At 38.8% G+C, this 17,773-nt stretch overlaps 3 protein-coding genes across 6 annotated transcripts in view; 2 read left to right on the top strand and 1 right to left on the bottom strand.

The window, feature by feature from the left end:
* Positions 1-4,004, top strand: part of tp53bp1 (tumor protein p53 binding protein, 1) — a 24,342-nt gene extending 20,338 nt beyond the window's left edge. For all 4 annotated transcript variants that reach the window (XM_073859246.1, XM_073859247.1, XM_073859248.1 and 1 more), the window contains 5 exons: positions 269-457; positions 537-631; positions 719-915; positions 1,926-2,062; positions 3,716-4,004. In XM_073859246.1, coding sequence (XP_073715347.1) covers positions 269-457; positions 537-631; positions 719-915; positions 1,926-2,062; positions 3,716-3,897 — 800 coding nt within the window. In that variant the 3' untranslated portion in view covers positions 3,898-4,004. The remainder of the gene's footprint in view (positions 1-268; positions 458-536; positions 632-718; positions 916-1,925; positions 2,063-3,715) is intronic.
* tubgcp4 (tubulin gamma complex component 4) lies at positions 3,997-13,535 on the bottom strand. Its single transcript, XM_055209475.2, has 18 exons — positions 13,310-13,535; positions 12,668-12,796; positions 12,467-12,574; positions 12,336-12,389; positions 10,819-10,875; positions 10,645-10,724; positions 10,361-10,562; positions 8,354-8,519; positions 8,150-8,274; positions 7,937-7,987; positions 7,747-7,852; positions 7,550-7,657; positions 7,316-7,460; positions 7,048-7,225; positions 6,824-6,958; positions 4,533-4,649; positions 4,307-4,446; positions 3,997-4,229 (listed from the first exon to the last, which is right to left on the bottom strand). The coding sequence occupies exons 1-18, from the start codon at positions 13,385-13,387 to the stop codon at positions 4,217-4,219; spliced, it is 1,992 nt and encodes a 663-aa protein (XP_055065450.1). The 5' UTR covers positions 13,388-13,535; the 3' UTR covers positions 3,997-4,216.
* On the top strand, positions 13,457-17,773 carry cdkn2aip (CDKN2A interacting protein). The gene is made up of 4 exons (XM_055209490.2): positions 13,457-13,598; positions 14,105-14,351; positions 14,439-14,560; positions 16,437-17,773. Exons 2-4 carry the CDS (start codon positions 14,107-14,109, stop codon positions 16,994-16,996), a joined length of 927 nt encoding a protein of 308 aa, XP_055065465.1. The 5' UTR covers positions 13,457-13,598; positions 14,105-14,106; the 3' UTR covers positions 16,997-17,773.

Raw genomic sequence — 17,773 nt, 5'->3', positions numbered from 1 at the left:
TAAAATCAACGATAAACTATTTAAAGGAGCAAATAAATGCTTTTGTTACTACTTTGTGGAGTGCAGAGCCCCAGACTTAAACAGCAACTGGTATGTGCCATAACATTTTATTGGTTGTGTGTGGGTGAGCACCTAACAGGGTGAATGGGAGTGGTGCCTAATTTCTCACAATTCAGTACACTTTAACCACCAGTCATTGGTTCATGATATAGTGTTCGGGTTAAGTGTTTTGGAACAGTGTTGTTTAAACTGTTATTTTATTTAACAGGGCAAAGGACAGCTGCTTGTAACACATCTGGAAGCGGTGTCGATTTACCGTCTGACCCTAATGACCTGGTGGCAACGCACGGACCTCTCCCTGAAAACTCCTCTCTGTTCATGGGGTTCGTCTTTATGCTAACAGCATCCTCTGAAAGCGACAGAGACTCCAACCATCAGAACAGCGATGAGGATGAAGGTGAGGAAAGAAAACTGTTTATATTCCATGTGTGATTGTTGTCTGGTGTTCAAGTCAAAACTGATTTTTCTGTTACTAGAATACGTGCAGAGAACTCCATACAACAAAGAATATACGGTGAGACAGCTGGAGGCCGGAGGAGGAATGATCCTGCTCGACTTTAACGAAGAACAGGTAAGACTACAGTGTATACAAAGCAGCTCAGGTCTTCTCCTTCCTCTGGGAAAGCTGCTTGAATCACTTTGCTTTGTGTGCTGTCAGTGTAAAGCAGCCTATCAGAGCTTGCTGATTGCCGACCAGCACTGCCGTACCAGGAAGTACCTGCTGTGTGTGGCAGGTGGAGTTCCCTGTGTATCTCAGATGTGGGTAAGGGATTGCTGCCAGGAGAAGAAACTGCTCAACTACAGGAATTACCTACTGCCTGCTGGTCTGGGACCAGATGGAGGCATTGTGGAGTGGTAAGATTTCATCCTGTTTGATCGATTTGACAAATCTATTACTTGGACGCTCAGGAAAATTAGAAATATTCTAAGTTGGACACTTAAGGAATTTATTTGTAAATTTTGGGTTATTTATACAAACAGTATCACACACACAGACACTTCTTTGACATCCAACTCATCTTTGTGTGTGTGCCACAATTTCCATATACAGGGTTCCCACGGGTCCTTGAAATCCTTAAAAGTTGGAATCTGGGGAAAAAAATTCAAGGCCCTGGGAAGATTTTGAAAATATACATAGATACAGGTCATTGAAAGTGCTTATATCTATTTTATGCAAGATGTTTTCTGGAAGGAAAATCCATATTATTCCCTGTGTAGTGTAGGATAATATCATAAAAAATTCTAGACTTTTTAAGCACACGCGTTAAACTGTTCGCTTTAAATGCTTATATATTCTGTATGCGAATGCTGATTCATACCAAAATGCTTTTTTGCATAGTTGTGTTTGACACATGAAAATGTCTTGGGTTATGTATGTAACTGTTGTTCCCTGAGAAGGGAATGAGATGCTGCGTCTCCCTTGCCATACTTCATGCTTCCCTGTAACAACGTCTTTGGCAATATTTCAGTTAGCGATATACTTCCTGGCTCCCACGTCACCTTGTCTTTGTCATTAAGCCTCACCATTCGTTGAATTTGATAAACACATTCAGACGCACTTACCACTGGAAGCGTCCCCAAAGTGTCACCGCAGTGACGCAGCGCGAGTTCCCTCAAAAGGGAACTGTAACAATGTATCTTAAAAGGTAACACGATGTAACCTTGCTCTCACTTGAAATGTGTCCCCACATTTATTTGTCTCAAATTTGATGGCATTGGACCTGGAAAGTCCTTGAAAGGTCCATGAATTTGAAGTTAACTAAGGTGTGGGAACCCTGCATATATTCCTTTTGTAACTTCTATGGAACATTCCTGGAATTTTGCCACCCTAGTCATAAGTTTCTTCTTGCATTGTGTGTCCTCAGGCATCCTCGCTGTAACCCCTTTAAAGCCCTAAAGGTGCTGCTGCTATCAGAGGATCGTGTGGATTTGTGGACCTCTTTGCTTTTTATGGGTGGTGCAGAAAAAGTTCATCATCATAAAGAAAAAGAAGACATTTCTGGTGAGTAACACCTAAGATATTGGATATAACAAGATTGGGCACTCGTATTACTACGAATAGGGGACAATGCAACACTTAACTCTTTCACCGCCAGCGTTTTTTTAAAAAGTTGCCAGCCAGCGCCAGTGTTTTTCATGATTTTCACCAAAGTTTAATGCCTTCCAGAAAATGTTCTTCTTTAAATATATAAACATACAATATACCAAATGAAAGAACAGACCCTCTGCTTTAAAAAAAAAACCCCGTTTCATCCTACCTTCAGTGGTTCTTTTGTAATCAGCTTTTGAATATGGGTAGGTTTCTGCAGGCTGCAAAAACACCACATTTTGAGCAAAAAGCAGAGATAATTCCATTTTTGTGATGGACTTTTCATAGAGATCCCATTCAGAGCGATCTTTAAAACAGACACGAACATGCAGCCGCTTGCCATAGGGCAATACTTCCGGGTTTAAAAAGTTGGTGGATAATAGCGGTATTGCGGAAAGACGGAAAATCTCGTCAATGGCGGTGAAAGAGTTAAGGGGCCGTTCACATGTCGTACCTAAAAATGCTAGACGCGTAGGTTTGCGTCACATGACTTGCGGTGTGCTTGCAGCTTTATGTTTTTAACTCAATGTTTTTTTCAAGTGCGTCACACCCATAGACTGTAAAAAAAGATGGACAACGCCCGTTCGCTCTCTTCCATTGGTGTGAATTGAAGCCGCCGGTGTCCCGATATGGCGTTGACATCTTGGGTCTTGAGTCTGCGCAGTAACAATTTTGGGATCAGTCCTGGCAGTAGTGAGCAGGAAGTAAAGCTGTGAAATCAAGGCCCCGCCCTTGCAGGATGCGCATAATCAATCAGAAGCACACGCTGCACTGTTTCTATCATTCTATTGCAGAACAACCCATTATGTCAGTGTGAAATTATATTGATTGTAGAAATTTAGATGTTAAATTTAAAGCTCCAATCTTCTCAGTCCTCTAAAGATCCCGAGAAAAAGTCTGTTGGTGCTTCAGTGACTACTTCGCTCGGCTCAGATAGCTGTCAATCACAGCTGTCAATCATGACATCACACCACCGTTTTTATAGCATTAAATAACTAAAAACAAACGTATTTTAAAAACAAACACTTGAATTTACATCAGCATGATAAAAACTACAGTAAATGACAGAAACCAGCTTCGGTTTCTAAATTGTTTAGTTGGTCTCAAGTCCCATTGAATAACGTGGGGGAGGCGGGGTTTATGACCTATACTATGACCAGTCACTGGGGGGCGATCGAGAAGTTTTGGCTTCACTTTTCAGGGCTTGTGCGGCACCGTGTTGCTTTCATTATAAGCGCGCATACCGCTCGCCTCGCCTACATTTGAAATAACGAACTTGAACGTGCAAACGATGCGATATGTGAATCACCCCTAATATGGCCACTCTGGTGAAGGAAGTCCCGCTTTCCAGTTAAAAGAACCAATAACCAGCTGGTCATGTATTAGGTTTGATTACCACTGTTATTGAAACAAATTATTTAAGGACTTGGTTTGTGTTATAATGTACATTATTTTATAGCACATTTTTCTTGTGAGTGCTACTATTCACATCTTTAAATTTATTTGTACGTGGGAAAGAACTTTCTATACTTGAATTGACATGGTGTCAATTTTTTTCAATTACAGACATTCCTGCTGTCAAGTTTGACCTGGCCATGGCTTCATCCGCGTGTCAATCTGAGGCAGTGAAAGCCGTGACCCCGGACCTGCCTGTCGTCTCTCTGGAGTGGCTCATTCAGAGCTTGACTTGTGGAAAGTGCCTCAGCTATGACAGCAATTCTGAATTCTGTCATAACCGGTCTACATAAAACATGCTCTGACATTTTAACCTGTCTTTTAAATGTCTTTGTGTTTTTAGTGCATGCAGTTTACTGTATATAGTTTTTACAAAATAAAAAATAATGTGATTGTTTCATATGAATGTTTTATTTTACAACACATGATTACATTTTCAAACTTCAAGAATATTTTTTTAATGTTGCAACTTTCATAAAGACACATCAACAAGCATATATTTACAATATATTAATGTACAAATCAACACAAATACTGTATTACACAATTTATTTTAATAAGCTGAAATGGACGTTTGTGTGAAGTGCGCATCTGAGATCTTCAGGCTCAGCTTTACAGCCCAAAACTACAGGATAACAAAGAACCCATTAGTTTAATATTGCGTGAATCAGTCCATCATACCGCTGCATTACTCAAGCCTACCTTCCCAGTGTGCCTCCTGCCTGGGTGTAGTATTTGTTGTAGTCTAGTCGTAACAGCAGCTGAGCCAGGTCCGAGTTTATCTGGTGGTTACGTACGCTGGAAAGAATCTTGAAAAGCAGGAACGACTGACGACTAAAACCCTGGCATGGGAAAATACAGCAATACTGTACTATTACAATCTTGATTTTGGATTCATTTTAGTATTGATTAAAACTATCAAAGCTACCTTAACAAGAATATCCAGTTGGCCAGCACCTCTTTCATCCAGAGGACCAAGGTTCTGACTGACTAGGGAACAGAAGTTGTGACAGAGATCCAGAATTTCATTAAGACAGTGAAACACCTAGTCGTCAAAGAAAGCTGGGGTCATATCGTGTAGAATGAGATAAGAGTTGATGTGCTAGTAAAACAACAGATTGCAGAAACTTTACAATTCAACGTTAAAAAATTAATAATAATAAAACAAATAAATGGCCCCTTTAAAGGTGCCAAAGAATGCATTCAAATAATGTTAAATTGTTCATAAAAGATATGTAACTTTATTAAGTGCAAAAATTATCTAGAAAAGTTTTTACACTAGGCTTTGGCCTTTAAATGAAATGCTCTATATTTGGAAGGATCATGAATAATAATATAAAGCTCACGCCAGTTGCTCACATTAGTAAACATGGGGTGTACATCTCGACTGTTACATCACAGTCAGTGTTACGTTGAGATTGGCTTTTGCATGCATGAGGTTTACATAAGAATGAGGAAACAAACATGTTTGAGGCTCAGAATATGTTATTACCATGTACCGAACTTATAATTTATCTATGCCAAGGTAAATGATTTTTTTATTCAATTGCACCTTTAAAGTCTGACAGAAAAATTTTATATTGACCACCCAGCCAAATTTGAATGATTAAATAAAGTAAATAAGTTATCAAAATCTTGAAAAAACAGACAGAATTCTCCACTCTCAAACGCTGACGGCGTGTCCGCTGTTGGGGCTGAAACCACGTAAAATCGTGCGAAACCCAGCTAACAATTTCTGGTTCTAAAAACGTTCACGTAACTTTAGTTTTTGGTTCCCACAACATTAGAGAAACTTTATTTTTAGGTTAGTTTAATGCCACCCTAATGTTAGGGGAATGTTATTCTAATGTTAGGGGAACGTTAAACTAACATGAGAAACGTTATTTTAAGGTTAGTTTAACAGTGGTTCTCAAACTGGGGGCCGCGAGATGGTGCCAGGGGGGCCCCAGTTTTATGACATTTTATAAAATACATTTATTTTACAATGAATTCTGTGTAATTAAACCTAACAAACATACGGCTACTAACCAACAGCACTACTTTGTTTAACTTAATATGTTTTGTTTAATTAAAATGTTAAATTTTAGAGCAGTTTTTTGTTATACATTTTCTTTGGGGGGGCCGCGAAAGAAATGCACCGTACATAAGGGGGGCCGCACGCAGAAAAAGTTTGAGAACCACTGCGTTAGGGGAACGTTAAACTAACCTAAAAATAACTTTCTATTTCTGTAAAGTAAACTTTTCTGTCTAACCAAGAACAAACCTTGGAAAAAATGTTATGGGAACGTTATTCTAACGTTAGGAGAATGTTAAACTAACCTAAAAATAACATTCTATTTCTGTAAAGAAAACTTTCCTGGCTAACCATTGGAAAATAACATTATGGGAACCATTAGGGAAACGTTACCATTAGAGAACGTTCTGTTTAAAGTTATTTTTAGTGTTTTTTTTTTAAATAACCAGCCTGCAACGTTATGGGAACGTTTTTTATAGTTCCAATAAATAACCATTAAAGAACGTTCTGTATAAGGTATTTTTAGGTTAATTTAAAAATAACCACCCTGCAATGTTATGGGAACATTATTTTATAGTTGCAAAAAAATAAAACCTAAAAATAACGTTCCCAGAACGTTATTATTTGGTTCCCAAAAAATAACCAAAAACTAACGTTAGGGTAACGTTTTGTGTTTGCTGGGAAGCTGCCGTCTCTCAACTTTTAAATGGTTGTGGCTAGAAGGTATAAAAATATGACCAAAATCATTTGAAATCTCACAGGCGTTTCATTCTAAAAAAAATGTATCCCAATCCTAAACCTAAACCCAACATTTCACGGGATTTATGCTGTATGCCCTCTAGCCAGAACCCTTTCAAATAGCAAATACCGCTACAACCTGAATGGATGCTTGTAATTGTGTTAGGGGCGAGGCCATGATCAGTGGCTCCAGTGTCATAAAGCCACCGTTTTAGCTTCACCCAAATAATCCTGAAAACAATGTGAAAAATTGTTCAATGGTGTAACTTCAGTATTTAGTACTATGTAGTTCACAGTCTTTGTAACTTTTTTAGCAATACATTTCTAACATTTTTGTGTTTAGAAACAATTCTCGGAAATTACTTTACATTGACTCTAATATTAAAGGCCAAAGTACCAAAATGCAATCTGATCTGAATGCATTGCATGAATCATGGGATACAGAAAGGTTTGTTCCGCACACTCACAGGCTTGAGCAGAATAAAAGACTGTGCAAGTAAATTGCTCAGAAAATGGTCGTGGGCCAATCGGATGCTCTCAAAGTCTCGTGTGGAGTTGATTTGTTGTAAGAGCTGTGAAAACTGAGCCTCCAAAACGTCTATCTGATGAACAAAACAGGAAATGTCATAAAATCATGAAACATTTTTGTAATAATTAAAAGAAAGACATGTTGATGCAAGATGATGCGCACCTGCATGTAATATTGAAGGTTATCAACCAAGAAAGCCATATGGTTGCGAAGTCTCCATTTAACTGCCTCTGTCTGGTTTGATTTGAGATGTTTGCGCTGCATCTGTAAAGCCCAGCAGTGCTGCAGCTCTGACTGGACTCGACGCACGCTCAACAGATAACGAAACACCACGTTATACCTACAATAAATGAAATGGCAAGGATAATAATATGCAAATTGCTGTGTTTAAATAATAAGTATACTCATGGCTAATATAACAATGACTTACTTTTCCAATACAGCGGGGGTGAACAGAATATGCAGGGGCCATTGAACCTTGTAAGCCAATCCCAGTGCTGCCCAACCAGTGGGCGGAGCTTCACGAGGAGAAGTCTCCTGTGGAGGTGTTGTGCCCTCTCGATTCCCAGAAGCCTCTGCAAGTGACATGATCCATTATAGTGTGTACTGTATTAAATATGTGAATGTGTTTGATAAATTCAAAATAATTTGGTGAAGGTGATACCTTTGCTTTCCTTCCCTTGATAGTCTATGGTGAGGTGCAGGAGGGGCAAAAGATTGTCATCATCTAGTAGCACTTTGTGAGCTGCTTGCTGGAATGCCACATTGACATCTGAAAAATAAACAGCAATTTTTTTTTAGCAATAATAAAAAGAAAGATTAAAGAAGCTGATATTATATTTACTGATATTATATAGGTACCGTGTTCAGTAACAGCAGATGGTGGGGTTTTTAACATGTGCTGAGCAAGGTCAATGAAGACCTGGTACAATTCCCCACGTCCCAACAAGTAAAAGTCCTTTATGATCTATAACAAAAGAAAAACAATTATTTTAAAAGGCAAAAAAGTAAGTAGCATGTATAGTACATGAAAAAAAAGTTTTTTATTCACCTTAAGCTGTCCCAAGAGATCAGATTCTTCAACCATTAATGTCCATAAGTGCTATAGGATAAAAAAGACAATACTTATATTGATGTCTGGTGATGCTTTTTAGTTGTGCAGCTTCTGTGTGAAGTGTAGCTGAATAGTTTCTGGAAATCAGTTTGATTATTTGCAGGGTTTGTAAGAGTCACCCTTGTATACCATTTTAGGCATCAGACCAACCTCAGCGACTGTGCTCCGAATGCCATCAACGAGATTCTCAAAGTCAACCAGACTGAAGAGAGGCTGTTGTTTGAGCCTATTAAGCTCTGCAGCAAACATGTCCTCCTGATGTTTCAGTATGGACCCTGAGCAACCACACGAGGGCAGTGTTAGACAAGAAAACCCTCACAAATGCCTTAAGACCAGCAGCGGTCCTCCACTTACCTGCTCGGGATGGGCTCTGGTTGTGATTCTCAAACATTTGTACCGACTCCCCAACAAAGAGGATTTTTTCAGCTACCCGAACAGGGATGTATGAGGGAAGCATTTCGACACGTAGAGAGAACTGTTGCAGGGAGGGAGCCAGCATGTTTTCTTCCTCAATCAATCTCTACAGAAAGGCACAGAAATGAACAGAAGACAAATTATATCAGTTCGAATGACATCCCTACTGAAAAATCCAGCTAAAACCAGCATAAGCTGGTAGCTGTTTTAAGGTGGCAGTAGCTGGTTTAATCTGGTCTTCCCTGCCTGGCAAAGCTGGTCAAGCTGGTGGGTCAGCTGGTCTTCCAGCCTGACCAGCTAAGTCCATCTAGACCTGCTTAAAAGGTGACCAAAACACAGCTAGACCAGCAAAAACCAAGCTGGGAGAGCAGCTAAAACCAGCCCACCAGCTTATGCTGGTCTAAGCTCGATTTTTCAGTAGGGATTACAACAGCCAGTACAGAAATGGATGTTCCTGTGGCTTAATAGGTGAGCATGGCACTTCTAACTCCAAGCTCATGGGTTCGAGAATGCATGAAAAAATCTGCAACTTGAATGCACTGTAGGTTGCCTTTCAAATGCCATAAACATCATATTTTATCCAGTACATACTGTATATGCTGAATGTCACCTATATTAAAATTAAAGTAACATTCAGACCTATGGTGCCAGTCAAGCAATTGTCATAAAGGTGAATTACTGCAATTGCTAATGGACTTGCACACAAACTATATATTTAAAGGTTTATTGTGTAACTTTTAGAAGGATTTCTTGACAGAAATGCAATATAATATACATAACTATATTATAAAGGTTGTATAAAGACCTTATATAATGAACTGTATTGTTTTTATTACCTTACAAAGAGCTGTTTTTATCGGCATACACCGCAGGTCCCCTTACATGAAAGTCGCCGTCATGCTTCTACAGTAGCTCTACAGAGAGCGTTTCGTCCCTACATTATCTTAGACCATAACATGTTTGTCCTGTGGCAGCTACCATATGCGTTTTAAAATTAAAGGGACAGTTTGGCCAAAAATGATATTAAACCCATGATTTACTCACCCCGAAGCCTTTCGAGATGCATATGTCCATCATTTTTTCAGACTTACACATTTTCAGTTATTTTAGAAAATGTCTTATATCTTCCAGCTGCTAAACAGTAACTTTACATTTGATTAACTGAAAAATCTAAAACATTTTCTAAAATAACTGATAGACATATGCATCTTGGAAGGCTTCGGGGTGAGTAAATCATGGGTTTAATATCATTTTTGGCCGAACTATCCTTTTATGGGATGAGCTGTTGGTTGCAATATCACAATCTCACCCCTAGATGCCGCTAAAATTTACAGACACCACCTTTAGTATAGTCCTGCGTAGCCAGACCTTCATTACTGAAGGTCTGGTGTTTTTCGATGCTTTTTCTGGACAAAGCCCGCCCACGAGCTGTTTGACCGACATGTCAAACAACCAATCACAGTTTCGTCTAGCGTCACTTTTCGGACTCCCCACAATAACGAGCCGGCTGGCAACAAGTCAGTTATGGAAATAACTAGCCGCAACCGAATAGCATCTAAATAAACAACATTACTCACCATAGAACAACGTTTTGCACTTCATCAACAGCCACACCAATGAGACGCTCCCGTTAAACATCTGTTTGAAGCATATCTCTCCACTTACAAGCAATTCCAGAGAACCAAACTTTTTAACTCCACTAACTATCTCAAGCAAAACTCTTGGACATCTTTTAGAGAGTCTATGCTGAGAACTTTGGAAATCCGGTTTATTTCAACCAATCAAAGACGACTTTGACATTCTCACAGGGTTTCCAGAAAAGTGTACGAAAAACATCAGACGTTTAGCCAACAGTCTGTGGGCGTGACGTCTGAGGCTGAGACTACCTTTAGTATAATAACCCACTATAGGCTCATCATAAATTCTTGCCTGAATTATGTGACTCACCAGGTCCTGCAGCTCTCTCAGCTGTTTTCCACTGAGCCCACCGATACCCAAGTCTTCCTCTTCCTCCTCCTGGGAGGCTGCAGCTCCACCAGCACTTGGGCCCTGCTTGACAAAAAACTCCTCACTCTGATCCAGCAGCAGTCCGTGCAGCATCCACGCAGCTAGCTGCTTATACATCACGCCATGGCACACTGCGAGAATCCTGCAAAGAAATTGAGTGTCTTATGTTCAAGTGCCACACGCATATGATTGCATCAGGGTTGGGTTTGGAGATATGAGCTCACTTCTCTAAGGCCATCCTAACAGGAGGAAGACCTCCACAGCTGTGCTTGTAAACCGTCTCTAGGATCTGGCAGCCGTGAATCTATTAAAAGCAAATGAAAGATGACAGTGTTTGCAGTCTTGCATGTTTCTAATGATCTTTTTTGAAAATTGGTGGCATGTATCATACTACCAACTTTTTGGGATTTGATGGTCTCCACAACAACTATCACAGATGGGAAGAGAAGCTGAAACTGAACAACAGAGTAACAACTTTAGGTTAGATCAAAATCTGATTGAAAGCTAACAAAAACAAAGAAAAGCTAATGACATAAATCAATATTGTTTATGGGTTCGATCCTAGAAAACACATTCTAACAAAATGTGAAACTTGAATGCACTTTAAAAAGCTAAAAGTGTCCACCAAACGCACACATGTTGACATACTGTATGTAAATGAAAGGTCAGACTTTTTTGCTTTTGTAGGAATGAACATATCAAATATTAGTATATTATACCATTTAAAGGGGCCATGGCATGAAAATCTGACTTTTTCCATGTTTAAGTGCTATGATTGGTTCCCCAGTGCTTCTATCAACCTAAAAAATGTGAAAAAGATCAACCCAGTAACTTAGTTTTGGTAAACCATTCTCTACAAGCACATGAAAAATAGGTCGTTGAAATTTGGCTCACCTTATGATGTCATAAGGATCTCTTATTATAATACTACCACCCCTTAATCTGCACTATCCAACCACAGCACTGCCATTTAGTGCAGAGAAAAGCACAATTAAGTTTTAATTGCAACAAACAATCAGCTCATTTGCATTTTAAAGGACACACCCAAAACGGCACATTTTTGCACACACCTACAAAGTGGCAATTTTAATATGCTATAATAAATTATTTATATGATATTTTGAGCTAAACCTTGACATATGTGCTCTGGGGACATCAAAGATTTATTTGACATCTTAAAAAAGTCTTGTGACATGGCCCCTTTAAGTAAATATTTTGAATCGACTTTCCAGAAAATTGTTTTGCTGATAGCTAAAAGATTGTACTGAAATGCTGACAATTAGGTCTGTCACGATTATGAAATTTGTCTGACTGTTAATTGTCTAATAAATTGTGCTGATTATGAAGATGAATTGCTTGTTTTATTGCTTTGACATTTAATTCTCATACATTTTTTGTTTGTTCATGAAATAATTTATAGTAGCCAATCCTACTAATGTCATATTAGTATTGGACCACATGTCTGTAGTGGCTGCAAAAAAATAAATTCCTTACAGATCCTTAAGAATAGCATCCTCCATTTGGAAATTTATGTTTTATCTGGCAGTTCATACTGCTTATCAAAGTTTTGCAGCATTTCTTTTCTTTAAATGCTGTTTTTTTCCACTGTATTGAATGGTATTGCCTTTACACTGTCAGTTAAGAAGCTCCATCTAATACTGTCTCGTTTATACAGGCGCTACAGCTCCCCCTTGTGTTTTTTAAAGAGATGTGCAATCATTGCGGTGATCTGAAATCATTGCGATGAGGACAAACAATCACGATGAGATGATTATTATTCATTGTGACAGCCCTACTGACACTAGAAACATTTTTACAAGTAAACTCCCAAGACGTTTGAACCCCACTGTTAAAAGACTGATCAATATAAGATAACATAAATAGATGAAGAATAATTCAAAGCGGTTTGCATTACTTGCTCCAGCATGTAGTTCACATGAGAAATGGAGAGGTGTGGATCGCCCAGAAACTGTTGGGAAATTTTTTTATATTATTAGCAAATATTAATTATTAGCAAACATTATTATTTGCAACTAAATGTAAAACCTCTTTTTCTAGGTCCAGTAGTGCTTGTCGATAGGGCTGAAGCATAGAGTTCAGTCCAGTGCAGAATGCCCGCAGGTAAATGCCATGAAGCCCAGACTGATTTGGCTCCTGTGTGAACACGGTCAAACCACAAAAGTGTGAAGATATCACACTTTATCTTAATGTTATTGGCAAAAAGAATGCAGAATAAAGACACTATACCTGTTGGTGAACATGACCTGTGTGTTGCTCTATGAATTCTGTAAAACGCACATAATCGGTGCCCATTTTGCATAGTCGATTGAGGACACTGGTTTCACTTGGGTGGAGGAACGGCAGGTCCTGGGAAACCTAGGATGAGCAACACTTTTTAATGCATCTTATTTCAAGCTGGTACAACTCTTTTTTTTTAGTGAGGAACATCACACATATATGTCAATATATATATGCTTCTTATTCTTTATTTATTCAGTCCAAGTGTATATATATTTTCTACTGTTGCCAACCAACATAAAAAAATCCATCATAAAATACTTATATGCATTACTGACAGAGTACAATTTTGAAGCCTATAAAATTAATTACTTAAAGTTAATTGTAAAACTGTCCTGAATGCTGATTGGTTCATCCATTACATTGAGCAAATATATAGCGAATACAGTAACAGCTAACGTTACCAATAATGCTCTCATGATTTACCCATCTCTAAATGCGTTCTTAAGGATTTCGTAGTTGTTCTCTACAACTTAAATAATATGACAAAGTCAGCAGATTGTACACCTACATAATACACTTAGACAAAAATGAATGCATCATAACATACAAATATACATCACTGACAGAGTAATGCATAAAATAACTTACCTGTAATCCATTTCGTTTATTCCACGTGAATATTGTCCCAGGATAGCCACTTAAAGCCAGCAATAATTCATGAATCATGTTACTGTTACACAAGAATAGCACGACAACAGAAATACAGAAACTTCACATCACGGCTCGCATCACAGCGCCAAAACCCCGCGTCGCGCGTTGATGACGCAACAACTAGCGCGACAAGGGAAGTGATCGGCCAGCTCTACTCAAACACTTCAAATAATATATTTTACTGCTTAAAGCCGATGAAGAGACAACTGATGAGATATTGTTAGAGGTAAATAGTGGTGCTGTTGGCTCAGAAGTTTGTTGAAAAGTTTATTGTGTTGTGTTCTTTGTTGTTTTATTTAGTAATGCGTGTCTCGAGTCAGCGACTGTTTGCTCTGCGTGAGATAATAACAAAGTTGTGATAAAAACAAGGTGGTAATCTTCATATCTGATTGCTTTAGTTATTTTATGTGACAACTAGTTTTATTATAATAAGATATGCAATGTCGTTTCACAGTATGTAAAAACTTCAAACAACACTTAACTTAACACAAGCCTAGCACCCTGGGTAAAATGAGTAACGTTACACACTGATTGGTGTGTGTGAGTTGCCAAATCAAAAGCGTTATCATGACAATCACTGATGTTTGTTTTTGTCTCAGGGTTACATTGCCTAGATTTACAGCCCTCACGACTTGAGTCCATTTTACACAATGGTTATTGACACATGTGGCACACTTTCTTATCTGTATCCATATTAACTTGAGAATCCCTGATTGTTTTGCATTGTTGTAGTGATGGCGGCGGGCAGGGGAGGAGATATCGTCTCTGAGTTCCTCAGTCAAAACCCCCATCTGGAAAACTGGGTGGAATCATTAAAGGGATACTGTGAGACGAATAAACAGTGGCATGCTAGACGAGAGTTTATCCTGCGCAATATGGAGATCTTTCCTACAATCCATCCTGGGACTCCAAGTCAGAGTTTGGATCGACTACTCTCTCTTTCCATGGTTTGGGCCAACCATGTGTTTCTCGGTTGTCGGTAATTATCATTTGATGGGATTTTGTATGTTGGCAAAAATGCATTTGTTATTGTATTTGTAATACAGTAATTGTGTGGTTTGTGTAGATATCCACAACCTGTAATGGACAAAGTAATGGAGATGGCAGAAGGAATCACTGTACACGACGCCCCTGAGAGGAAGACTAGGGATGAAATCATGGGAAAAGCAAAAAGACCTGCCAGCTCAGGTAAAAAACAATTTTGAAGTCTAAAAATTAATTATTTAAAGTTAAGTATTGTTAGATGACTTTATAAAAGTGATAATTCCTGTCCTAGATGTTGATTAGTGAATCACTTGAGCAAATATACACTCACCTAAAGGATTATTAGGAACACCTTTTCAATTTTTCATTAATGCAATTATCTAATCAACCAATCACATGGCAGTTGCTTTAATGCATTTAGGGGTGTGGTCCTCGTCAAGACAATCTCCTGAACTTCAAACTGAATGTCAGAATGGGAAAGAAATGTTATTTAAGCAATTTTAAGCGTGGCATGGTTGTTGGTGCCAGACGGGCCGGTCTGAGTATTTCACAATCTGCTCAGTTACTGGGATTTTCACGCACAACCATTTCTAGGGTTTACAAAGAATTGTGTGATAACAGAAAAAAATCCAGTATGCGACCGTCCTGTGGGTGAAAGTGCCTTGTTGATGCTAGAGGTCAGAGGAGAATGGGCTGACTGATTCAAGCTGATAGAAGAGAAACTTTGACTGAAATAACCACTCGTCTCATTCGAGGTATGCAGCAAAGCATTTGTGAAGCCACAACACCCACAACCTTGAGGCGGATGGGCTACAACAGCAAAAGAACCCACCGGGTACCACTCATCTCCACTACAAATAGGAAGAAGAGGCTACAATTTTCACAAGCTCACCAAAATTGGACCATTAAAGACTGGAAAAATGTTGAATGGTCTGATGAGTCTCGATTTCTGTTGGGACATTCAGATGGTACTCTCAGAACTGAATGAGAACATGGATCCCTCATGCCTTGTTACCACTGTGCAGGCTGGTGGTGTAATGGTGTGGGGGATGTTTTCTTTGCATACTTTAGGCCCCTTAATAACAATTGGGCATCGTTTAAATGCCACAGCCTACTTGAGCATTGTTTCTGACCATGTCCATCCCTTTATGGCCATCATGTCCCATCCTCTGATGGCTACTTCCAGCAGGATAATGCACCATGTCATAAAGCTCAAATCATTTCAAATTGGTTTCTTGAACATGACAATGAGTTCACTGTACTAAAATGGCCCCCACAGTCACCAGATCTCAACCCAATAGAGCATCTTTGGGATGTGATGGACCGGGAGCTTCATGCCCTGGATGTGCATCCCACAAATCTCCATCAACTGCAAGATGCGATCCTATCAATATAGGCCAACATTTCTAGAGAATGCTTTTAGCACCTTGTTGAATCAATGCCACGTAGAATTAAGGCAGTTCTGAAGGCGAAAGGGGGTCAAACACAGTATTAGTATGGTGTTCCTAATAATCCTTTACGTGAGTGTATATATACAATACAGTAACAGGTACCAATAATGCTCTCATTTAACCATCTTTAAATACATTCTTAAGGATTAAATTCGTAAAAATACAAGTTTTTCTCTCCAAATCAGTGCAGAAAATATGACAAAGGCAGCAGATTTTGTCTGGTCTCACCAATATTGATATTAATATTTATTGCAAATTATTATTATTTGATGGTTGGTGTATTTTGAATATGCCACCAAGATAAACTTACATATTTGTTTACATATAGATTTTATTGGTTATTATCATCCTATGCAGAGATTTGTCACTAGCTTTTGTGCAAATCCTCTACAATAATTTTTTATTAGAATCTTTATGGATTCTGCCATCAAACAAATTATACATTGATGAACGTTCGATTAATATCATTATCTCATTTAAGAGGAAGGTGCCGTTTAGCAGCTTTTGCATCTAAGCGCCTCATGTATTGGTCTATCATTGCTCATAGCTTCACTGACATGTTTTACTAATACCATTACAGGATGATTTTTAACACTTGGTTATTTTAAACATTCTTTTGTATTTTGCAGCAATGGATGGTGACCTCCAGGTGAAGAAAACAAAACCCAATGATTCAGACTCTAAAGCTCACGTAAAGAGCACTGGGCATCCAGTGAAAACAGGTCCTTCACCAGGGGCTCCTGCACAACACCAGCCCTTTTTCAATCGACTCTACAAGGCCGTTGCATGGAAGCTCGTGGCCGCCGGCGGCTTCGGCCCCAACCTTGAACATTACGACATCCTGCGCAGTTGTGTGGAGTCATGCAAGGCCACTCTTAGCAGCGTGTTTGTTCCACTCAAAGACATTCCTGACCTGCCTACGGCACGTACCCAAAAAGAAGGGCAGGTATGTGAACTACGCTGCCACACCGTCTACATGGGTACAGGTTACGGACGTGACGAGTCTACCGCCAGAGCGATGGCCTCCAAGGAAGCGCTCAAAGTGTTTCAAGGGCAGAAAGTGACAGTGAAAATGTGTCGCCGCAGGTTCCAAGGACGAGACGTAGACGATTTGGTTCTGCTGGATGAAAAGCCCAGGGGTCAAGTTTTTCCCCCAGCTCTGTGCTACCCTTTTCAGGAAGACCAGTAGAGCTCCAGTCCTTAAGAATGGTACATGTGTTATTTGTTCATTCACTGGCATCAATGAAGATTTTCCCATCTGCAATTCTAAAATGTGTTATTGTTTTGTTGAATGTTAATTCACGTGTGATAGTCATTCAAAATGACATTATGAAGAAAGATTTATGCAGTGGTTTGTGAAAAGTTTTGTGCCTTGTTTACGGTTTTTGGTTGGCAGGTTTAATAAGGTTATACACCCAGTTCTATTTAACCTTAAAAATGCTGGACACTTGTTGGAAAATTGCTAATTGTTTATATAAGCTGCTGTTTTAATTAGTAAAACTTGATACAGATTTGTTTTATTTATTGCTAAAACATTTCATTGAGAATAGTCTGCTGGTGTTAACACTTAAAGCTGTAATATGTCCATACAAAACAATATAACAATTTAGCAAGAAAAGCTAAAACTATTTTAATGTTTTGATTTATTGTCATTTTGAAGAACGAACATAAATCTGTTTGTTGCGACGACCTTTTTAAGAATTTGATTGGAATTCTTTTATATACAAATTACAAAGCAACTTCTGTTAGCACCATATTTATATTTTGCCCATAATTATTTTGCTAGATTTGACTTGCTTAATGTTTTGCCTTGCTTGTATTGAGCATATTTATTTACAAATACATGTGATAACCACTTTACTGGTCGTACACTGTCACAAAAGTGGGTAACCATGTTGTCATGGTCGTGACCTTTAGACAGATTTGTTGTCAAATGTTTAAATAAAAACTACCATCTGTTTAAAAA

Source organism: Misgurnus anguillicaudatus, chromosome 21 (genome assembly GCF_027580225.2).
Source record: "Misgurnus anguillicaudatus chromosome 21, ASM2758022v2, whole genome shotgun sequence".
NCBI lineage: Eukaryota > Metazoa > Chordata > Actinopteri > Cypriniformes > Cobitidae > Misgurnus > Misgurnus anguillicaudatus.
This window is presented reverse-complemented; position numbering and strand designations above follow the sequence as displayed.